The 22,699-nt window shown below is 46.2% G+C and overlaps 1 protein-coding gene across 1 annotated transcript; it reads left to right on the top strand.

Moving 5' to 3' along the window:
- Positions 1 to 14,605: 14,605 nt before the first annotated feature.
- Positions 14,606 to 15,941, top strand: FGFBP3 (fibroblast growth factor binding protein 3). The gene is made up of 2 exons (XM_055790608.1): positions 14,606 to 14,936; positions 15,245 to 15,941. The coding sequence occupies exon 2, from the start codon at positions 15,333 to 15,335 to the stop codon at positions 15,834 to 15,836; it is 504 nt and encodes a 167-aa protein (XP_055646583.1). The 5' UTR covers positions 14,606 to 14,936; positions 15,245 to 15,332; the 3' UTR covers positions 15,837 to 15,941.
- Positions 15,942 to 22,699: the final 6,758 nt, after the last annotated feature.

Below are 22,699 nucleotides of genomic sequence, written 5' to 3'. Positions count from 1 at the left end.
AGCTTTTTAAAGGGACAATTTAAAATTGCTCTTTGTAAACGATGCTGGAAATAATTGTTTGTACCTAATTGATAATGGTTATTACTGATGTTACAATAGTTTACAACTGTAAGTTCCATTGTAGTAAGTGCAGTGTAATGTTCAAAGCTGCAGTAAATTTCAGAAATTGCGTATTATAAATTGTTTATACTCATTTTGAGTGGCGTATTACTGAAGGTACTTCAAATGGAAGCTACACCACATAGCCCTTCAGGCTACATCTTCTGCTGTTGCTGGTTTAATAACAGATAAAAATACATACAGTATCAATATTGATTTTCCTAGTCTGGGAAGGCTCCTGAATGTTAAGCACACTACAGACCACGCAGTTCTGCGAACAGTGAATGAGCAAGACTTATTTTCCCAAGAATTTTTGCTAATGATTAACTGTGATTTTTAATTGACATTTTTCTCATGGCAGGGCAAGCTGCTGTACAAGATTCAATTAGCATCGTTCACTTCAAGTCTGATGAGAGATATCAAAATTATTACAAAAAAGCCAAAGGTTTACTTCAGCAGAAATTTAGAGGCAAAATTATTTCCTATTTATACCATTGCATCCACTCAAAAGAAACACCTCCCAAAGCACAAACTTGGTAGCATTTTATCCACTCCTGAGTCACAACTTTCTTTGCTTGGGAGGACAAAATGAATCACAGATGGCAAAAGTATTATTTTAGGACATCTATGGCTAATCCTCAAACACACTTTTTATAACTCAGATCATGAAATCTACATACTTATATATGGATTCACCGTAATATATGTAAGGGATTTCACTGACTAAAAGCAGTTTGCTTTCATGCCTAGTAGTTCCACATTACAATACCATTAACATCACAGTGACCTAAAAAAAATAGCTATTAAATAGCCTTGATGTCAAAACAGTCCAACCTCACAGGCACCTTATATAAACACTCTTATTAGCCAATGTCTAAACATCCAAACCAAAACACGTTCCAGTTCAGCAAAGTACAAGCGGCAGGGCTTTACAAAGTACACCAAATGCCTTCTCTGTTCAAATAATTCCCGCTGCCTTTCCTTCTGTCAGTCTGCAAAGTTCTCTACCAGCCACGGGTCCTATATCTTTATTACACAACTGAAACATATACAAACTTCTTGTGGTCAATTGACAGCTTACGTAGCTGAGCTGTCAGGGCAGCCCTTCTTACTATTACATCGCAAATGAGAAATAGGATAATGTCTCTGTAGCCTTCTTGGGTGGCTGTAGAGATGCTTATCCAGCTGGGAGCTTTTCCCTGCTGTCAGATTTCTCTGAAATTGTTCATTGGGTTTAAAAGTTAAGCATGGGGGCAAACAGAGACAGGTATGTGCATGCCTGTGTGCATGCGTGCCTTGGACAACCAGGCTAGAAAGTAAACAGCATCCTCCAAGGAAAAGGAGTCTCAAAGCTCAAGGCAGGACTGTCTGGAGCTGGAGATACAGCAGGGCAAGGACAAACTCCTTCCTGGTGAAAGACTAGGGCCGGTCCCACACCCTTGCATGGCAGAGATGCCAGCAGAGACGCCAGGTGACATTTCACTAACCAGCCATCAGGGTGGTGTTTCTAAACCCAAATGCAGTGCTACCAGTCACATGCAGCAGCTCTGCAGCAGGAGTCAACAGTAGGACAGCAGAGAGGTGCTGGAACACCACATCGATGTAAAGTTTAACCTTGTTTCCTAGCAATATTTTAAGATTAACACACATGCATCCTTGGCATTATGCTTACATTTTTGTGTTCTGCTGTTTATTGCTATCTGTTTGCCTGTCATCTTATTTATGGAGGACTTTATTTTGCATTACAGAAAAACTTTCAGCGATGGCCACTGACATTAAGAAGCATGTTACAGCTACAGCTCTGCCTCTACACCTGTCAGTTCCAGAAACAAGAACAGACTGAAAAATCAGGGCAGTCCCTTAACACAAGAAAACATAAAGCCTTGGGACAATTCTGCAATAGAAAAATACATTCTCAGAGAAACCCCCCCATCAGCAAAATCCAAATAAGCAAAACCTAAAAACATCAAATTTCCTCCCATTCTCCCCTCCCCTCAGACTGGAAGCCTACCCATGTATCCAACCTGCCTATCTCCTTTCTCCTTCACACATGCACACAGATGTGGATACTGCAGAGGGATATTAGCCCTTATACATTGCAAAGTATACTTCCAAGGCATCAGAGGAAATAATCTTTTTCCAAAATTAGTCTTCCCTCCTCCTCCCTTTATTTCTTGCTAAGTTGTTGCAATTTGTGTTGCTGAGTTGAATACAACCTAAATAACACTGTGTCCTTAGATATTCCATCCAAATATAGGTACAAATGGAACATTAATTAAATAGTTCTGATTTAGCAACTATTACGTGTAGTTGCTATGATTAAGGTAAAAAAAATGCCTCATCTACAAGTTTAGTTAGGTGTAACTTTAACAAACACCAAATTCTGTGACAGTATCAGGGTGAAGGAAAACAAAATCATACCTCAACGATATGTATTGTTTTCTTATCCCTCTGATGCTATTGCTGAAGCCTTAGCATTTCTGTTAAACTTCAATTTTGGTGAGGAAGAGCTGACCTAGGTAGCAAAAAGAAGAATCTGTTATACAACTTGGTTGCCAGAAGCATCTGTTGTTTCGCCTTTGCCAAAAGCGTGCCTCGTGTTGGATATCAGATGATGCACCTACGCACACCATATTAAGTATATTTCAATCAGTTGAGTATTTTTCAGTAAAAATTCTTTTGTGAGAAATTCTGTTCCTAATAAACTGGGTGTTTTCCTCACCTGGGAGGCTGAAGTGGCTTTCTGGACGTTAAGCACTATCAGTCCAGTCCCCCTGGGCTCTGATGTACTTAAGTGGTTTCATCACCATGGTTACAGACTCCCACCACATAACTCTTAATTTTATTTATCTCATTGCTATAATTTAACTCACTTTGTAAATCCTCTTGTGTTCCCTACCTCAAAGGGACATACAGCAGGATGCACCCCTGGGCACAGGCTACTCCTCAGATTCCTAGTTCTCTTAAGAACCAATTTGCATTTACACAAAAGAAAGGCACAAAGATGTTAAAGTAATGACTTCTTTCTAGCATATTTGGCTTGAAAAACAACTTATGACAATCCTGATCTGGCCTTGTTATCCCTCCCCAAACCCTACCTTTATCTAATCATACAAGACATTTTAGAAAACCTAGGGCTTACGCCTGCATTTCATGTTTTTCAACATTAACTAGCTACATGATAGGAAAACTGCCTATCAGTGAACTGCTGACAGCAATCAATAAAGTGTGAATGTGCATGCAGGATCTTTACATATGCATAGCATAAAATGAATGAAGATGCTAGGGAAAATGTACGTTTATCATAATCAAGAAAGAGGAGCAGAATTTAATCTTGAGCCAGTTTTATTTTAGTTTAGGTAGTGAGAAGACATTTCAATTTGTAAAGTTTGCAGAAGCTGTTGCTAGGTTCCCCTTTTCCTTTAAAGATTATTTTCATAGAGTTTTCTGCAGTTCAACATTTTAATGTATTTTTAACTAATTAAATTCATCTTTGCACCCACCCTCAGTGAGAACACAATTTTACTCTTTTCATATTTCAATCTGAACGGGCTGCATGGAGTTTTTATACACTATTTCATGGGTTCAAGTCTTCTGATTACTTTTGCAGGAAAAGGGACTAACTGCATGTAAGCAAGTCAAATACACAACAGAGCTGAGTTTCAAGACAGCAAACTGGTAATTAGACATTTTGTCTCATGTTTTGGACTGCAGCAGAATGTTAGTGCTGCCAAACTACATTGCGACAGTACATTGACAGTGGTAATTAATGACCGTAATTTCCACTCTGAGTGCTGGCCCTGTAGTACTAGTGCTTCCAAGCTTTGAATTGCAGTAGCACCAACCTGATCCCTCCTTGGTGTGCTGTCAGCTTTCAGTTTAAAGCTCTTCAAGAGCTTACAAGAGAGCATCTGCACCACGGTAAGGCAGAGAGCCCCTGCTACAGCCACCCTCGCTGCTGGGCATTGCACACCCGCAGCAAGGGTCAGAAGAATGCCCCGGCTCTGCCGGGGGGGGCTCCGTAAAAACAGGCAGGCTTCGCCCATGTTCTCAAAAGCCTGTCCCTTTCCCAGGGTATTGGCACCTGGGGACAGCAGCTGTCCCAGACCGATGGGACATCCCTGCGGTGGTGCCCGCTCACTGACCGCACTGTGGGACAGTGTGGATGTTCCTCCAGTGTGAAGTTCTCCTTCCAAACAGTTTTAGAAGGTAATACTGATTACTTCTGCTTTGTTTCCCACTTCCCATTTCCAGCTGCATATTGTTAGGATCCCCTGTTTTGTCTTAACGCTTTAGTACTGGCCACAGGGCCGGTCTGGCTGCCTAAACTACTTTTTAACCCAGCCTAACAGCATCTTACTCATAGGAAGACTCTTCTTGAAGACAACAGCAATTTTTATTGATGGAGCTGCAATAAAAGTTCTGCACCACTGATGCACTGCAACAACCTTTTTAAGGCTAGATTTTGACAAGTGCTAAGATAGCTACGTAAATGATTTCATAAAACGCACATATACAAGGAATATGAAAGCATAACATGTAGAGCAACTATTACTGAGAACAGAGTGTTTTGGGGGCACACCAGCTTACTGCAGGCTTCTTCCAAAAAGGGGCTAGTTTTTTACTGCACGGCTGACAAGTTATGCTGCTGAAGGAGCGTAGATCAGCTTTAAAGATGTTTGTAGTGCATCCTCAGAGCCACCGCCTTATCACATCTGTGGCTAGTCCAGGGACAAGGGAATAGAGAGAAGGCATAATGCCTTTTGTGCTGCACTGATACCTGACAACTCAAACCACTGATTTTATTTGAAGCACAGGTCACTGCTGTCACTTACTTCCAGATAATGCACAATAGGTGCTTATCTGAATATGCATTAACTTCATTTATTTATTTTTTTATAGAAACAACATTTTATTTCCCTTCTGAATAATCCCTTTTGTGAATTTAAGCCTAACTTTCAGAGACAAGCAAGCTGGACAGGCAAAAAATCTGAATTGTAAATGTCTTGTTGAGCTTCTGTTGTTGCTTAGTATGTCCTACTTTATAAAGCTGAAACGTGTGATTTCAGGGTGGCATAAGCTAAGCTCAAACAGTGCCTCGAGTCATATGCTTCCAAATATTTTTTTTCTTTCTCCCTAGGTGTTGCTACAACATGCCTGCTCCCCTGCAGTCCAGTCAAAAGAGTCATTCCTGGGAAACACACTGACAGGTGATGAAGGAATTCTATACACAATTAAAAAAGAAACAACCTTGAAGGAGGAACAGCATTACAAGGGAAAATTGTCATGTAGTTTAATACCGCTGATATTGACACTGATATTTCTGTATTACTTTTTCTGTTCAGGAAATGCTCATCACTGTCTCTTGGCTTCAGCTATACTGTGTTTTCAATGAAACATATTATTAATGAGGAAAATTCATACTCTGACTTGGACTATAGGATTTTAGAGGCAGAAGGCCCATCAGTCTTGGCAAGGGTATCGTGTGCTAAGAAAGAAAAAAGTTCATGACATATTGCTCCAGGAACAAAGGCTTCTGTAACTTCAGTCTACTTATACATGTAAAAATGGAAAGTACAAAGAATTTGAGCACCCCCAAGGGGTTAACCTGGAAGAACTGGATGTACCCAGCAAGAGGAGTCGTGGTGATTTTGACAGACTTTAGGCTGAGTATCTAGCATCACGCAATGTTGTATCCACAAAACAGATTTTCCCTAAATTTCAGGCTGCCTGCATGCAATCCCACTGCTCTGTATTGCCTGCTGCCACACTTGCATGCATCCCCCATACACTACAAGCAGTTCCTTCCCTGCCTGATATTGTGGTGTTTGCTGTGATTTTGTTACTACCTGGCCTGGTAATTATAAAGGTCTCATCACTATGCTCTCCTAATACACTAGGGTGTGGAAAAAGTATTTTCCATTTCTAATGGAGCCTTTTTAGGTCCAGAGAGACCAGGATGCATAAAGGGGAAAGCATCCACAATCTGCTAACAGAAGAAAAGACACGTACCTGACCATGCTGGATGTAGAGAGATCGCACAAAAAGGCAAAGTGCCTGCACGAGGTACTTTGTCTAGTGATGGAACTAACACTCTGCACACCTCTTGTCTCCTGTCTCCAACAAGCAGCTTTCTCCTGGATGCAATCTACAATGGGAAGACTTCTGAAAGAAGCATTGGGTCTTTAGAAAGATCAAAATGCAGATCCCAAAGAATGATCCTTTCCAGGCTTAACAAGTCCCAGGTCCTGCTTCGAGGCTCAGTGGTCACCCAGTGCTGTAGTCCACCACATAGCAGAAGGGACAGGGCTGCAGCACAGGGACAGCAGTGGGGTGTCAGGGCAGGACATCGTTTAAGCAATTTTCTTCCTTTAGACCTCACCAAAACACAGCCAGTGCCAGCCCACATCTCCAGCGGGATAGGCTTGTCTGGCTCTGTCAGGATGCCTGGGTTTTTTTACATTCCTGACATAGGGATGGAAACACATTCTACATGCATTTCAGTTTTGCTGTACGTACCACAAGAATAATAACCATTTCCTTCCTTGTGGAGCAAAGGGGATGAATTAAGTAGCTTCTTCACAGCTCTGAAGCACTAGCACAGGCGTAAATGAAGTTTCTAAGTTTTTTGATTAATTTTTATTTCTGAATTGAGGGGGAAAAAAACCCTCTTAGAGTGATTTTTATCATGCTTTAGAAAAGACTGAAGGAACTTCATCAGTTGTCCAATTCTGTCCTACTTTGCTAATCCCTTGGTACATACGAGAGAGCAAGGCAATGGGGAAAGTAATCATATTCTTTGGGAAGAGCAGCAGCTATAGTATGTGAAGGGGAAATTACGTTTTGGCTATAAATTCTGTTATCACTTCCAAACTGTCCACAACTGAAGTTCTCCACATGTACCAGAAACCTTTCACAGAGGTGTTAGGGCTACAAGCGCAGGCACAGCCTGGCTGCAGAACACGCACCAGCTACGGTGCAACTGGACTTTTTGAGATCCAGACTAAAGAGTCAGCAGTAGCAAGCTAAAACAAGAAAACAGATGGGTAAAAACGTACAAGTGCAGTGTTTACTATTACTTGCTTTTACGGGCAGTTTTTTCCATATCTTCTACCACAAGAAGTCCCAAAACTGCTTGAAAGATTGTGCCTGCAGCAAACACTCGGTACCAGGATGCAAAATTGTATCAAACCAGAAAACACACTCTTGGAAACTTGATGGCCTGCGTAGCATCAAGGCAAACACACATGGGCAAGAACATGCTGCTCAGCTGCTTTATTCTTAGTTCTCCTTTTAATCAGGTGTATTTCCTTGATGTTTCTTTGTTATGGTGTGATTTTTTTATTTGATGCTTATGCATAGCATGGTTCTACTTAAAAAACATGACACTACATCAAACCGGTTTTAGTTTAGTAATACAAGAGCGATAAATTATATGTTGTCAGAGTACACATGGGCTTGCATAGCCTGTACATTTCTTCCCCATAAGAATCACTTTATAGGGCAGGGACAACTTAATTGTTTGGTAGTGTCTAATATGCCAGTGTTCTCCCTACAACACCCAATTTTTAGATAAAAACACAATGTAAAAATAAACATAACACACAACTAATGTTGTGTGGTGTGCTTTATTTTTTTAGAAAAACATCCACCTCTTAGGCACATGACATCTTTCATATTTATCTCTCTTGACGTTTACCCTTCCTTGTAATAGTCTACATATCAGCTCATGCCACGGGAAACCAACCTCCAGCCTTCAGTTTGTGAGCAGTCGGTAAGAGAATTAAGGTCTGAATAGACTGAGTATCTCCACAAGTTAAATGTCTGAACTTGCTCCAGTTTCAGGTGAGGTACTTTACCATGATGATATACAGAAAGCACTATCCATGTTACATTTTTCTTCAGAAAAAATGGACTATTTTATTATTTTTTTATGAAATAAAATTAAACATACCAGGCTAGTTAATTGTATGTTTTATAAATTTGCCATTTAGGTTTTCAGGAATTTTAGCTGGAACCTGGTAGATCAGACCTTTGGTTCTAGAAATTTATTTTTTTTTTAATTAAACTTTTTTTCCAGTATATAGCTTTGAAGTTTTTTTACTCAAACCACAAGACATTTGAGCTATTTTAAAGAAGAACTCTGTCTTCTGTTCACAAGCTGGTTGTCAAATAATTATAAATTTGTTTCCTTTTTGAAACACTCTGCGACTACATTTTGCTAATGAAACCTTCTCAGCTTACATTTTCAGAATGTGAAATCTCCTTGCATTTCACAAAAAGAAGAAAACCAAGAAGCCACCCCACCCCGCGAGTTCTCCGCGATCGATAGGGCACATTTCCTCCCACACACGGCGAATGGGGAGTTCACGCTGCATTACCAGCCGTCTGCTATCCTCACGCTATGCCTGCTGCTTCTTCAATAAGAATGCTCTCTGACGCCACCTGATACAAGCATCCTCTCGTAACATTTTCATAGCTTATCTCCTGCATCATTCTAGCTTTCCCCCTGTTAGAGGCCAGAGGCTGATATATTTTGAATAAGCTTAAAGAATGGAACAGGCAAAGCTGAAGTTCAGCCTTTCACAAGACTTAAAATTTTGATCCGCTGATAGAAAAGCCTGGAGTGGTAGGGGTGCTGTAGCAGCTCCCACACCAAGCTTAACCAGGGGCACTGTCAGTGAGGCCAGTCCATCAATTGTACAGTGAAGGATGAAGGTACAAAACAGTAGTCATCTGGGTTCTCTGCAAAAGGAGACAACAACGTCTCTCTGACAAATATTGGAGAAATAGAAATGAAAAGGCTTTGTAAGTTTGCTTATAAAAGTAAAAAATAAGCATGGTAACCTTTAGACGACTGAAAAATAAGCATACTCATGGTGGAAGGCAGATTATAGAAGAAAGCATTTAACAGGTGGAATTTAAAATATGAAAAATTACATGCTTAGAAAAATTAGCATGTAGTTATGTATCTTGAATCAGAAATACAACAATGGGTTGAGACCATACAAGTCAAAGCAAGAAATAAATATACACACGGTGCAAGGAACAAAGGGGTTCCCATGGAGCAAGGGAACCACTACCAAAACCTCAAATCCCCAAGGCTTCCTGAACTCCGGTGTGAAAAACACAGCGTTGGAGGACACAAGGCAAATAACTCAGACCATCTTGTGAAAAAGCCTGCAGGGAATGCAAGACAGAAAAGATGGTGGAAACATATGTGGAACATTTTTTTGTTAAAGCGAATGAATTGAGGAGAAACCATATTCTGGGATGATTCTGAAGCACCCGGCAATGGCCTGGCTTCCAAGACAGCATTCAGCAGCAGCATGATCTGTGCACTGAAGGATGGGCATAGGGATGATTTCAAACAGATTCTGCAGTATAAGAAATTGACTGATAAATCTCCTGATCTCTGATCGGTACACTATGCAGTTCCTTTAACTTTTCTATCATTTTGCAAAAAGCTACGTTTTGACTTACAGTTTGGGTTTAACTTCACCAGAACTTTATTGGCAGGGCAGGAAAGAACCAACACACGGACATGCCAAAAACCCCGACAAAGGCATCAGTCTGACCCTTCAGAAGTGCTTAAATAAGATCTAGGAGACACTTAAAAAGAAAGGAAAATTTGAGCAAGGCAATTCTTGTTTTACTTTGTTCCTTCTGTACTATGGGAAACAGGATACAAACCCCAGAATTTCAGCTATCTGCAGATCAAAGGTGCTAATAACGTTACAAAGCTTTTCAGTTGTCGAGCTTGTTTGCCAGCTTGTGATGGAAGGAGTAAAGAATGAAAAATGCTTCACAACTTCGCCTTGCAATGCTCCACCTCAGAGTGAGGGACCTCACAGCTGCCTGTGCTCAGATCCTCCAGCATAACTGGACATGAAGCATCAGACACCTCTAGCAGTAAAGCCAGTAAATACATGATACCCTCTAGGGACTGAACTTCTGAGGTGCCCAGCAGAGATGAATGAGACTGTCAGGCACCTTCCCTGTGTAAGGTAATATTTTATTCTGCTTAATGACCAAACTGAGAAATCTGTCCCTGCATGGCTCCACAGCCACCAGCCTTTATCTTTGATACCATGCAGAGAGCTTGGCTTGCCCTGAGCAGAACTAGGTAGTTGAGAAGGTCAGTCTATCACCCTGCAGATGCCTATTACCACATTAAATATGTGGTAATAAATCAAGCCACTAACAAGAAATCAAAAAACTGATAGCACAGACAAGTAGGTTAAACACAGCTATGCTCATGTTGTATATTTAAAACAATTTAGGTTTATGAATCATCAACGTTCTTTATACTACCCACTTCTCTGAAAAGGAGCTGGAGACTGTGGCTACTTTCCACTTGTAAAGCAAAACTATTCTTGCAATCATTAAAAGTTGTTGCTCCAATCCCACGGGCTAGAATGAGAAAAATAAGTATTATTCTTCACGGTGACTGGACCTTTCCTAAAAACAAGGGTTAACACAGCTGAATTTTCAAAGCTCAAAACTCTGAAGTCAAAACCTTAACCTGGTTTCCTGTACAGCATCTTCAATACGAACCAAGTGCCCTATGAAACAGAATATAGATTTTTCTGTTCACAGTTAAATTTTAACAAGGTAATTTATTCATTGACCAATGAAGAGTGTGATTAAAGCTATTTTCGGAACTTCTGAAATGGAAAGATGCATGAGGAGGACACAGCTTTAAGCAGTGACTGAATTTTTACTATTGCCATATTTGCTGCTTTATTTCTTCTCATCTTCAGGTTAACGAGCCCATTGCTTGAACTGTTTCATCACAAATCAAGTTCTCTAGGTCTGTGGTATTCTTATTGCTCTTCTGCAGACTCAATCCTGTTGATCTTCATCTTTTCTTGAAGAGTAATGCTTAAACCTGGATACAATGCCCCAGTCAAAGCCTGCCTTTAGTCCATGCCTTACTTCTTGTGTCTTACAGGTGATAACCTTAGTTGTCTGCCTTTTTTGCAGTTGCATGACAAATGTCTCACATTCAGCTTGTGATTCCCTGTAGCCTTGCGTGCATTTCTGCAGACATGCTACTTAGCCATCATCCATCATCTTGGAATTGTGCAGGTGTTTCAGACCTGTATCTTACTCTTTTCGCCATTGAGCTGAATCCCATGGTTTAGACTGTTCTGTCAGTGTTCATGTAACTTTGAATTTGGGTTAGAATCTGGACTGGAGTCCAAACTGCAGCCTAAGATGGTACATCTGTAATTCCTTCCAGTTTAGCCTCCTTGCAGGAGTCGCACAGTAAGCACACTCCATTTCACTTATTAGATGGACAGGCCTATGAACTCCTCAGAGACTTGTTTCAGGTTTTCTGCAGATACAAGGCAAGAATCTCTGCCACAGCGCACATTGATCATGTTTTCAGAGATAACTCCATAACCAGCTGGCTTCTAGAACTATAAAGGTTATAGTCTAAGGCAAGGGGAACAGCAGGGAAAGGAAGTCAACACCCAGCGACAGCAGCAACAGAGACTAACTAGATTATTTGAATTGTAAACAGAACAAAATGACACAGAGATTTTTAGTAATGTAAGAATGATCTTCACACACATACATCCACATCAAAACCAAGAGATAAAATTGTAGCATGTGCAAGAAAATTAATATAGAAGCAACGAGTATCAAAGACTAATACCCGCTTTACTGCAAAAGATGAGTCACAACCATGGAAGAAAATGTGCACGTAAATGCAGGTACCAGGAGAACATGGCAAAGAAGATTAAGGAGGACAAAATTACTGGACAGGGAGGCTACTCAAGCTTTCATTCTGTTCCATTGTGTTTCCTTAGATCCTGAACAGTAATAACTTGTACGAGATTTAAAGTAAACTGTCCAAAAAGTGTAACAGCAAAACATTCATTAAAAGTCACAGTAATATTTCCCTCCAAACCTGATACACTTTGGATAACCTGCTATAAAAGTGATAGCAAACACATAAGACAACTCCATTTCACATCACAAATGATAGCAAGAATGTGGAAAACTGGCAGGGATCTCAGTGTAATAACATAGAGCAACTACAGGTGGTCAGAACTTAATCTGAAAGCAACTCCGAAGTTTGGTGGACTAATAAGCTAAGGCACATGACGTGCCTTATAATCACTGGAGCCACAGAGGGGTTTAAAAGTCACAATACAGTCCTTTATGATGCCTCATGGTACCCACAGCCCTGAGTTAGATGCCAAGATTCCTCCTACAAACCATGAAAAGTCCTCAGCACCCATGAAAGGGATTTACACAATCCAGCATGCCAAGCAAGGAGCACACACAGCTAACCGTCAGCTAAGCCTTGTCCTTCAGAGATAGTTATGTGTGTAACTCCAGGACAGAAGAAGATACCAGCTTCCACTTGAGGTTCTTGGCTGTAAACCCTCTCCTGTGGTTTGTTGCCTAAGCCATTTTGTTTCCTTCTCATGATCCTCTCTCCCAGCTGTTTCCCTACCCCAAACAACCAACTAGGGAGAGCTCCAAGTATGAAATGCAGCTAGGAAATGGGAGATGTATCTGAAAATGCTCCCTCCTCCCCCAAACTGGGGAAAGGACTTTGTTCTCCAGCAGTCATTCTCTCAGTCTCTGCAGAGGTGTTCCTTTTTAGGACTTATTGCACATAAAGATAAATGAGTCCATATCAGCCTCTCTCTCCTCCATTGACCCCCACTGAATACCACAGAATAGTTTGGGTTGGAAGGGACCTCATCATAAACAATTTCTTCCTTATACCTAGTTTAAAACTGTAAGAGGGGGGACTAAAACCATTAGCTCTTGTCCTATCCCAACAGGCCCTGCTAAAAAGTTTGTCCTCTTTCTTATAAGCCCCCTTGAAGTACTGAAAGGCTGCTGGGCTCCAGAGCTGAATGCAGGACTCCAGAGTAGAGGAGCAGAATCACTCTCCTCAACCTGCTGGCCACGCTTCTTGAGATGCGGTCCAGGATGTGGCTGGCTTTCTGGGCTGTGAATGCACATTGCTGGCTCACGTCCAGCTTTTTATCCCCAAGTCCTTCTGGGCAGGGCTGCTCTCAATCCCTTCATCCCCCAGCCTGTATTGATGCCAGGGGTTGCCCCAACCCAGTGTAGGAACCTGCACTTGGCCTTGCGGAACCTTGTGAGGTTCACAGGAGCCCACTTACTGAGCTTGTCCAGGTCCCTCCGGATGGCATCCAGCTCCCTCAGGCGTATCAACCGCACCACCCAGCTCGGCGTCGTCTTGAAACCTGCTGAGGGTGCACTCGATCCTACTATGTCATTAACGAAGATACTAAAGGGTGCTGGTCCCAGCACAGACCTCTGAGGGGCACCACTCACCACTGATCTCCATCTGGACGTTGAGCTGTTGACCGCTACCCTCTGGATGCATCCATCCAACCGATTCCTCATCCACCCAACAGTCCCCCATCAAACCTGTATCTCTCCAATTTGAAGAAAAGGATGTGTGGGGGGCCATGTCAAATATTATTTGTCCAAAGTAACCCCCTGAGGAAAGATTAGGGGGGTACTAGTACCCCCAAATATCCATGTGTAACCGAGGCACTCGGCTTTGCCAGCCTTTACCCTCCTATAAGCACGGGGGATCTTTAACGAAGTCACTGTGAAGGAGAGGTGGCACAAGTGGAAAGTCTAAAGCAGATGTCACATCCCAGTCAGGCTTCATTACAGCAACATGGATCTGGCTGCACAAGGAAGGCCACGTTCCAGCTCCATTCTGCCGAGTGCTGTGCTGCCAAGCACTGGCCCAGGGGGTGGCTGGCACCAGCTGTCCCCGCACACCGGGACAGGCACTGCCCTGCCAGCGTCCGGGGGCCAGAGCCGGAGCTAGCCTCAGCCCAGCCAGCCTTGGGATAGCGGCCGTTCAGCTGCTGCACTGCACCCACCGCACCATGGTCTGGGGAGCTACCTCCACATCAGTGTAAATATACGGTATAAATATACAGGGGGGGATATGAGTGCATCTCTATATACATCCCAGTAATATTTCCAAAAGCTTCTACCAGCTCAGGGGACAGCGTGGACCTGCGCTGCAAGTGCCCAGGGCGAGGAGCATCTCTGTGGCACGGCGCTGGGCTCGGCATGCTGAGCAGGGACACGCTCTCCAGCTGCTGCAGGGACAGCGGGGAGCTGCTGGCAACCCGAGGGCTTGTTGTCTCCGAGCTCAGTAAGAGGGTCAGAGCAACGCGTAGTTTGCAACAGGTCTGCAAAGTACATCACCCCCCATGAAACTGAAGCACATGCAGGGTTTGAGATCCTAATTGCGACGGAAGGTTTCTGAAGCTGGTCTCTGATCTCCCATCCCCAGACGTGCAGTAACATAAAAAGCACGTCTATGTTCTCTTGAAACTTCCGGCGTTTTACTTGATTTTTTTAAAAAAACGCATCTTCCCTATATAGAAGCCTGTCTCCACGTTAACAAAAAATAACCACCCTAGCACAACCCACACCGGTATTTTACTTCCGAAATGAGAATCTCTTCTTGTGATCCAGCTCCATCAGCTGCAAGGGAAAACATCCCGGTCCTCGCCCCCCAGAACGCCCCCGCCGGGGGCTGCCCGCCCGGCACCCGGACCCCGCTCCCCCGCGATGGGTTTGCGGTACCGGCGTGCGGTATCCTGGGAGAAAGCGAGGGCTGTCGGGGGACCTGCCGCAAGCCGGTGCCGCCGGGACACGGAGCTCCCCGCGCCGTCCCCCCGCGGGCCGGGGAGGGGCGTCGGCGGGGGCAGCCCCCGGCATTGATAACCCCCGCGCCCGCCGCCCGAGAGCGCAGGCGGTCGCGCAGCGCGCCGTGAGTGCCTCGGGACGCAGCGGGAAGCAGCAGGGTGCGTTGAGGGGAAATCGGGGCGGGGGGAACCGGCGGGGCTCTGGGGGAAGCGCTTTGCCCGGGGCCGGGTCTGGCCGCTGCTTCGGTGCGGCGGGCTCCCGCCTCCCGCTGCCCTGCCCGGGGATCCACACGGCTTCCCGGCCGGGGCGGCCCCGGGGAGCCAGGGTGGGGGAACAAGCTGAAAGCCCCCGGGGTTGTGACCCTGGAGGGACGAGCCCGCCCTGCGCCCCTCCGCCGAGACGAGCCCCGCCGGCCCAGCCCCGGGGCGGGCAGCGGGCGGCGGCAGCACTGTCCGTGTCTCCGCAGGGCGCGGAGGATGCGGCCGGCCGGCGGGCCCGGCGCCGGGACGCTCCGTCGCTGAGGCACCGGAGGAGGCTCCCGCGGCGCCGAGGAGATGAGGCTGCCCCTGGCGCTGCTGGCCCTGGCCGCACTGGGGGCCGCCGCCGCCGGCGGGACGGGTCGGGAGGCGGCGCAGGCGGGCCGGTTCTCCACGCCGGAGCGGCACCGGTGCCGCTGGGAGCTGCGCTGGGCGGCGGGGGCCAGCGAGCTGCGGCTGAGCTGCTGGCCGCCGGCGGGCGGCGGGGCGGCGCGGAGCTGCGCCTACCGCGGGGAGCCGCGGCGCTGCCCCGCCTACGGCGCCCGCAGCCGCCAGTACTGGCGGCAGGTGCTGGGCAGGCTGCGGCGGCGGCGGCACCCCTGCGCGCCGGGCGGCCCGCTCAGCGCCCGCCTCTGCGGCCCGGGCCGGGCGCCCCCCGAGGCGCAGCTCCGCCTGCTGCCCGGCCCCGGCGCCTCCCCGCCGCCCGCCACCGCGGGGCCCGGCCAGCACCCGGCGGAGACCTACTGCGCCGAGCGGTGGCACTCGCTGTGCAGCTTCTTCGTCGGCTTCTGGGAGGGCTGAGCCTCCGCCGGCCGCCGCGCCCCGGCCCCCCAGCCCTCCCCCGCCCGCCTCGGTCCGCGCCCCTCTGTCCCCCTCCAATAAAGCGGTGACTTTTGTGACTGACAAGGAGCGCACGTACGTCTCTTCTCGTCCAAGCCCCGCCACACCTGCGGCGCCGTCACGCTGCCGGGCGCGACACCCGCCAGCCAGGCGACAGCACCCGGGAATGGTGCACCGCGCACCCAAGGTTCTCCAAGGGTGTAAACACCGGGGTACAGCTACTCCCTCCCAGATCAGGTCCTGTGAGACTTAAGGTTAAAGTGGCACTGACACTGCCCAGCTAGAAAACCAGGTATTTGTACCAAAACAAGGAACAACCAAGACTTCACTAAGCAGTAAGTCCTGGGGAAAACATCTCTCTGGCTTGCAAAGATTTCACCGGCCCAACAAGCCAGCCCAGGCTGTCCCCACAGAGCAGAGGGTCACTGGCTGACCTCAGGCACATACACACAGAGCACTGGGCAAGAAACCAGCTGTGGCAAGATTCAGAGTCTCGGGAGCAGCTGGGTACGCAGCCGGGTTCAGGGGACTTGGTGCTCCACCTAGCTAATGAGCCAAGGCCACAGTCACGCTCAGAGGGACATAGCGTTGAAGCAGGCAAGCTGTTTTGCCAAGGGGGAAGGGGGCTTCGAGATGTTACCTACTTTATCCACTTACCGAAGCACAGTTCTGTGGTGCATTTTGGTACGGAAAGCTCAGGTTTTCCTCAGTCCAGATTTCTGTCCTTCAGACACAACCCACTCAGTTTCTAGGAAGAGGGGCTGCGATTCCTGCAGCCCACAGCTGGCTGCACGTCAGCTCCTCTGCCCCACTGCCTAGCACAGCTGTGCAGAAAGCAGGGGTGCACCAGAGGTGAGTGTGGTTAGGACCTAGCCCCCTTCATTAAAAAAGCTCCTGGAGTCTCACTTGTGCAGAAACTGGAACAACACCTGTCTACAGAGGCATGTTTGATTAAGGCTTACACTGATTTAATCATTCTGCAGAGAGACTTTGAAATTGCCCCTGCAGTCACTCAGAGGGCTGCTGCTCATACGTTGTTCCAGAACCAGAACGCTTCAGTGCATCAGCAGACCAAGCACAGAGGAGCGGCATCCCAGCAGCAGCAGAGCACCCATCGTCCTCATACCAGTGATTAAACATCATTGTTTACACACCTGACGGGTGCAGTAAAAGAACGACATAAGCCACGGATAAAGCAGACAGGGTAACGTCAGAAAGAAAACCCAGTCCCCCTCAAACAGGAGGGTTCAAAGGAGCAGTCACATCAGGAGGCATTAGATGCTTCAAGTTAAAAAGAAAATATATCATTTGGGAAAGCTCCTGGATTAGAAGAGGACACTGGTACTATTTTCACAAGGCTAGCACTCGCTGCCTAACCAGCTCTCTGCCTTGGGAAAACACACCCCTGTCAGAGCTCCAGCATTACAGATGAGTTTAGCCATATATATTCTTACAGCAGCATTATTTACCTTGCTAGATTAGAGCACTTTACAGACCCAATGCAACTGAGCTAAACCAGAGCTTTAACTATTTCAAATTGAACTTAACCCAGAGAAGAGAGAAGAAATAGTTTCTGGCTTACAGTCCTTACAACCTGGATGCTCAAAATCTGGCAAGATAACAAGTAGTGTTCACTTTCCTTTATGTAAGTTCATAACTTCATAATTGATTGGAGTTGTTTGAGACTGATGAAATACCGCCCAGGGACAAATTCAGTATTACTTTAAAAATTATTTTTTAAAAGCTGAACTAAAGAGTGTTCAGAAAGGTTATGCAACAAGCGTTGCTTATTGCTAGTCCTAAATGCGCCCAACCTAGAATGTAACAAGCTTGAAGAAAGGCACAAGAAAAGGGGAAAAGCCAACAAAAGCACCAAACCAGAACTGTGACCTGCCTAGCTCTGTAAGTGCATGTGTACCTTCACAACTTCTCCTTTAGCCCTTCTTTTGCACCATTAACCCCCATGTTTAACAGAGTATTTGACTTGACCCTCTACTTTGCAGTCCCTGGACCTGGTTCGTGTGTCGAGTACGGTCCCAGTGTAGGTGAGAGGGGTGGAGGTCAGCCGTGAGCGTGCCCCACTGTGCAGCCCTCCTCCACTGCCCGGGGCGCGTGTAAGCGCCTCTGGTCCTACACAGCCCCAGACACCTGCCCATGACTGGGGGCACTCACGCTCTAGATGTTTTTAAGGATGGCTATGAGGAGGCCACCAAGAGGCAATAAGGATCTGCCCAGCGTTCTCAAGAGGATCTGGGCTGTTACATGCAACTTTTAGTGCCAAGGTGTATTTTCCTTTACGGCAAGTGGCTTGGGTAATCCTCAGCAGCACTATGCAAAAGCTCGATCATCAATATGTGTGACTTACACACGTGGGAAAAGCTAGCTGTCATTTTAAAAATGAATTTGTGTGTGTCCTACAAACAGCAGTTTTGTGCAGTGCCCTTAGAGCTTGCATTTCACACCATCAGATGCAAAGGTGGAACACCATGGCAACTGATCTGATTACCCACATCATCCTGCATTTAAAAGCCCAACTAGGAACTCTAAACAAATTCATTGTTTCACTCAAAAGGAATAAGAAAGAGAGAATCCCTCGCTCAGTGTTTCACCACATTATTCCCCTGCCTCTTTAAAAAAGCTTAAAGTCTTTCTTATGAGCACCACCAAGTAATGAAACACAACAATCTAAGAACCTGTATTCGTTGCATTTACTGTGGTTAATAACACCAGTGCCTACAGCTGAATAGTAACAAATTTCAGTTTTCATACTTGGGGTACTGCAGACCCCAAAGGCTGGAAAACCACAGTCAGATCATTAGATTTGTCTTTAAGGGTGAAGACCATGGCTTTTTGCTTGCTAACTCAACATTTTTATCCTCTCCCATGGCTAGGTGAGAGCTAACACCACCAGCTAAGCCAACCATGCACAGAAAGGCTTTGTAGCCAAGATCTTCACCTCCAACAGAATCTGTTCCTTTCCAGCCCCTGTGACAGCTCCACCACAACGCATATTTAGTTCAGCCACTCAAACCTGCCCACACACCCACTCTGCAGCCAGCCTTACCTCTGCTCTCCCACTGCAGCCGTAGTGGTCCTTCACCACTTCTCTGCTGGCTTACCTGGCTCCTGCCATCTCATCCTTCCCGTCTCAGCTCCGTCCTGGCCACCCAATGTCCTTAGCAAGAAGAGCCAGCTTAGCCAGCTACCAGGAGCAAACCCTAGGTGCCTGCCCCACCAGCCTGATAAGCTTTCCCAGCGCAGGGGCAGGTGTTCCCAGGCATGATTAGTGAGGAAGCACCTTTGCCAGGTGCAGCTGCAGGCTGGGTTATCATCATGTGTGCTGCCAGCTAAATGTATCCTATACTAGACCTATACTGGGTCTGTCTTGCAAGGAAATGCATGAGCTACCTTAAAAAACAAAAGAATCAATTGACTTTTTAGCGTCTGGGTTTTGAATTCTGGGAGCCCTAACTCCTTGGAAGTTTTCAGGGTTAAAAAAAAAATAAAATCAGCTTTGTGCCATATTACACACACATCATTGTTTTCTTTCCTTTAGCTCAGGGGTCCTCAAACTTTTTTAACCAGGGAGCCGGCGTGCGGATAAAGTGGCAGGCGGTCATCTGCGGCTGCTTGGTTTCCCCCCCAACCCCGGGCAGGGGGGTTCTGTAAATACCGGGGGTCGGACTGAGGACCCTGGGGGGCCGTATCCAGCCCGCGGCCCGCAGTTTGAGGACCCCTGGTGTAGCTGCTCAGTAGAGATGGTAGCCAGTTTGAACTGACATTTCAGCATGTATTTGTGAGACCACACAAACATTATCTCAGTGTCTGGTGGTTCCAACAGAATCTCTAGAGCTGGCAATACCATTTTGTGATTTCCCTTTGGAGAGAGATCAGTGATGCTGAATCTGGATATTTTTTCAGTGCAGCTCACATTAATCACTTTTTTTTTTATACATAGAAAACCCTTGACGTTAATAAATAGCAAATTAATAATCTCTCTTTCACCACGTTCTGATTTTGAAGGGATGATTACAAGATGTCACTAATCTGCAAGGCTAAAGCAGGCAGTAAGCTGTCTTGCTGTTTGCAACAATTCCTTCCTATAAAGTGACATGACAAAATAAATTAAATATTTTTTCACTATCTGAGCAGAGCTGAACTAGGAACAGAAATCTCCAAAGGTGCACCCTAGGAGCGATACAGTGACAGCAGCTTTAGACAGGCATGGCTGTCTTTATTTGAAAACATTTCCATTTCTGTAAGTCAGCTTAATGCCTGTGAGTTATGCTGGACTGAGGTGAGACAAAAGTCCAGCGTCCACAAAAGGCTACTACACTCAGCCCTGTCCGGACAACAGGATTAGCTCTTGTCCTCTGAAGGACCATCCATCCATTTATCCTTGGTTTGTAAAGGGAAACTGGAACTAAAATAAGCCAATGTATGCCAATATACTGCTACATATAGTACACCTATTGCAATTTAAGGTGCCACAGTGTTATTATCATAAACATATTCCAAATACTTACATTTTTGGCTTAGTGGGCACTGGCTGTTGTACATCCTCGGTGGATTAATAATGCAGCAGTGCACACAAGTACTCTGGCACACACCTACGTTACTAATGCTGACCCCACAAATTACTTTCTCTGTCCTGTGTTCGTTTGTTACATGCTCAGGACCTGCAGGCAGAGTCCCCAGTGTTGCTTCTGCTTCTGCTCCTGCTCCCCTCTTCCCAGCCTATTTCAAGACATGCAGTTAGACACAGTGTCAAAAGGCAGCGAGGCTGTGCTGTCTCAGCGCTGACAAGTAAAGGATGATGCTCCTACAAGTGGTACTGGGTCGCTGCTAGCACGAGAATCGCAGTCTGTGGAGGTCTATTTAAAAAAAAACACACCCAAACCACCCTTGAAATGGCTGAGCCACAGAGAATGTCACCCAGAAATATTGGTGGACATGAAACTTAAAACAAAGTGGGGGACTGCCAGAGGAGGATGCCAGGAGAAGTGGCGTGGGGACCGGTGGCACACACATCCCTGGCACAGCTGCCAGCCCTGAGGTGGCTGCTCCTGGGAGGGCTCTGAGGTTGCAGACCCCAAACTTTGAGTGGGTCGGTCTTTTGTCCCAGCACACAACAAGAGTTACTCTTCCTGGGTTCTGCGCTAGGCACTTCCATGTGAGAATGCCCAATATTAGGGAAAAAAGCAGGAGGGTGGAGTAGGAGAGAGACACTTGAGCAAGATGTCATCGTTTAGATGTGCAGCAGTGCAAAAATACACTTAGTACTATATATTGTGACATGTTTGGTCCCAGCCAGACCGCAGACTGCCCCCAGCACCCCAATGCCCTGGCCAAGGGGTAGGTGCCGTGGGGTTCGGCACCGACGTGTCCCCCCATCTCTCTGTGGGAGCCCTTAGCGCTGCCCCCCCAGCACCGGCACTCGAGGCCCTGTGCAACTAGTGAGGATACGTGTGTAAATCTGGCTTATTCCAAAAGCTGGTTAAACTGAGACCTCAGCTAGGCTGGAAAAGTCCTTTATTACATATATTTGTGAGAAATTGTTTTTTGGAGAAGGGCATGTGGTTAGTGTTTCGGGCTACTGGGATTTACACTTATTAGCCTGCCACGCGCACACACACCCCCCCACACCCCCCCGTGAGGCTGAACATCACACAGGCTGTGAGAAAGTTCAGTTTCTTATGAGATAACAAGAGGTAAAGAGAGTCCAGCACAAACTGAGCTTACTTGTCAGGTGTTTGACACAAACTGGGATTTAACCTGCCTTCCTGCACTGCCGAGGGAAGAAGAGAGCTGGATTTCTGCCTCACTCATGCCTTCACATTCCTCGGAACACTTCACAGTTTCAGCAGGTGAGATCTGGCCAGGCAGTCTCAGTTCAGCCATCAGTTCCACTGGCTATACGTGCCTGTGTTGCCATATTTCATGTTTCCACATCTGATGGTTTGACATTGATGTTTTCCCCCTGAGTTTACGACCAGCCTGTTCCAGGGGAGCCTACAAAGGGATGCTATGTTTTTGGAGATTTGTGGTGCATCTTAAAAGCCATCAGGCTATTAACAATTAAGAATAAGGTGGAGGTACACACACAAAAAAAGAGGAAACTATTCAAGTGGGAACTGGTTGGATAACAGAACCTGAAATCTTTGGGAATTTCTCTTTAAGCACCTCTGAAACGTTCTGGGCTCTCTCTTGGGCTGCGAGCCTTGTCTGAGAAGCACTGTAAAGCCAAGCAATGCCAGAGGTAAGTGAATGGCAGGCTTTGTCATTTTGCCAAACACCAAACCCCTTCCTCTGACATAATTTGGATTTTTAAGAATTCCAAGCTCAGTTCATGAATGCAGTTACATGAAAGAGGCTTTTAACTGTACAGTATTACAGAGTTTAGATTAACTCTCCCAGCCCTCATACTCCTTCCTGATGTGGAAGGGTTCCATTAAGTACAAGCACGTATAAAATATCTACGGCTTTAGAAACAATTCAGTGTTTTAGGGCTTAACCTTGTTCAGTATGTGCCATGCTTTGTGCCGTGTGTACAGTCTGCACTGGCCTCTCGGAAGGCAAATATTTTGCCCAATTTATTTCAAGCACTCCAAAGGTTAATGATGCATATTTCTCTGAGGGGGGAGAGGGCGTGAGAGGGGCTGCAAGGTGCAGCCTGAGCTCAGCCCGCATTCCCGCAGGCTGAATAGCAGCATGGCCTGACCGCAGGGCTCTGATTTTACTGTTGGCTCCAGCCTTCCCATGGGAGAGACCCCCTCTGAGCCCTGAGCAGCCCTGGCCTCCCCTGGGCTCCCACGCAGCCCTGG

This window comes from Falco peregrinus, chromosome 1 (assembly GCF_023634155.1).
Source record: "Falco peregrinus isolate bFalPer1 chromosome 1, bFalPer1.pri, whole genome shotgun sequence".
Classification (NCBI taxonomy): Eukaryota; Metazoa; Chordata; class Aves; order Falconiformes; family Falconidae; genus Falco; species Falco peregrinus.
The sequence above is the reverse complement of the archived record's forward strand: the minus strand, read 5'-3'. Positions and strand labels throughout refer to the sequence as shown.

Bases quoted from the DNA above. Each gene is read 5' to 3' on its own strand.
- FGFBP3 (XM_055790608.1), top strand. From the start codon at position 15,333: ATGAGGCTGCCCCTGGCGCTGCTGGCCCTGGCCGCACTGGGGGCCGCC.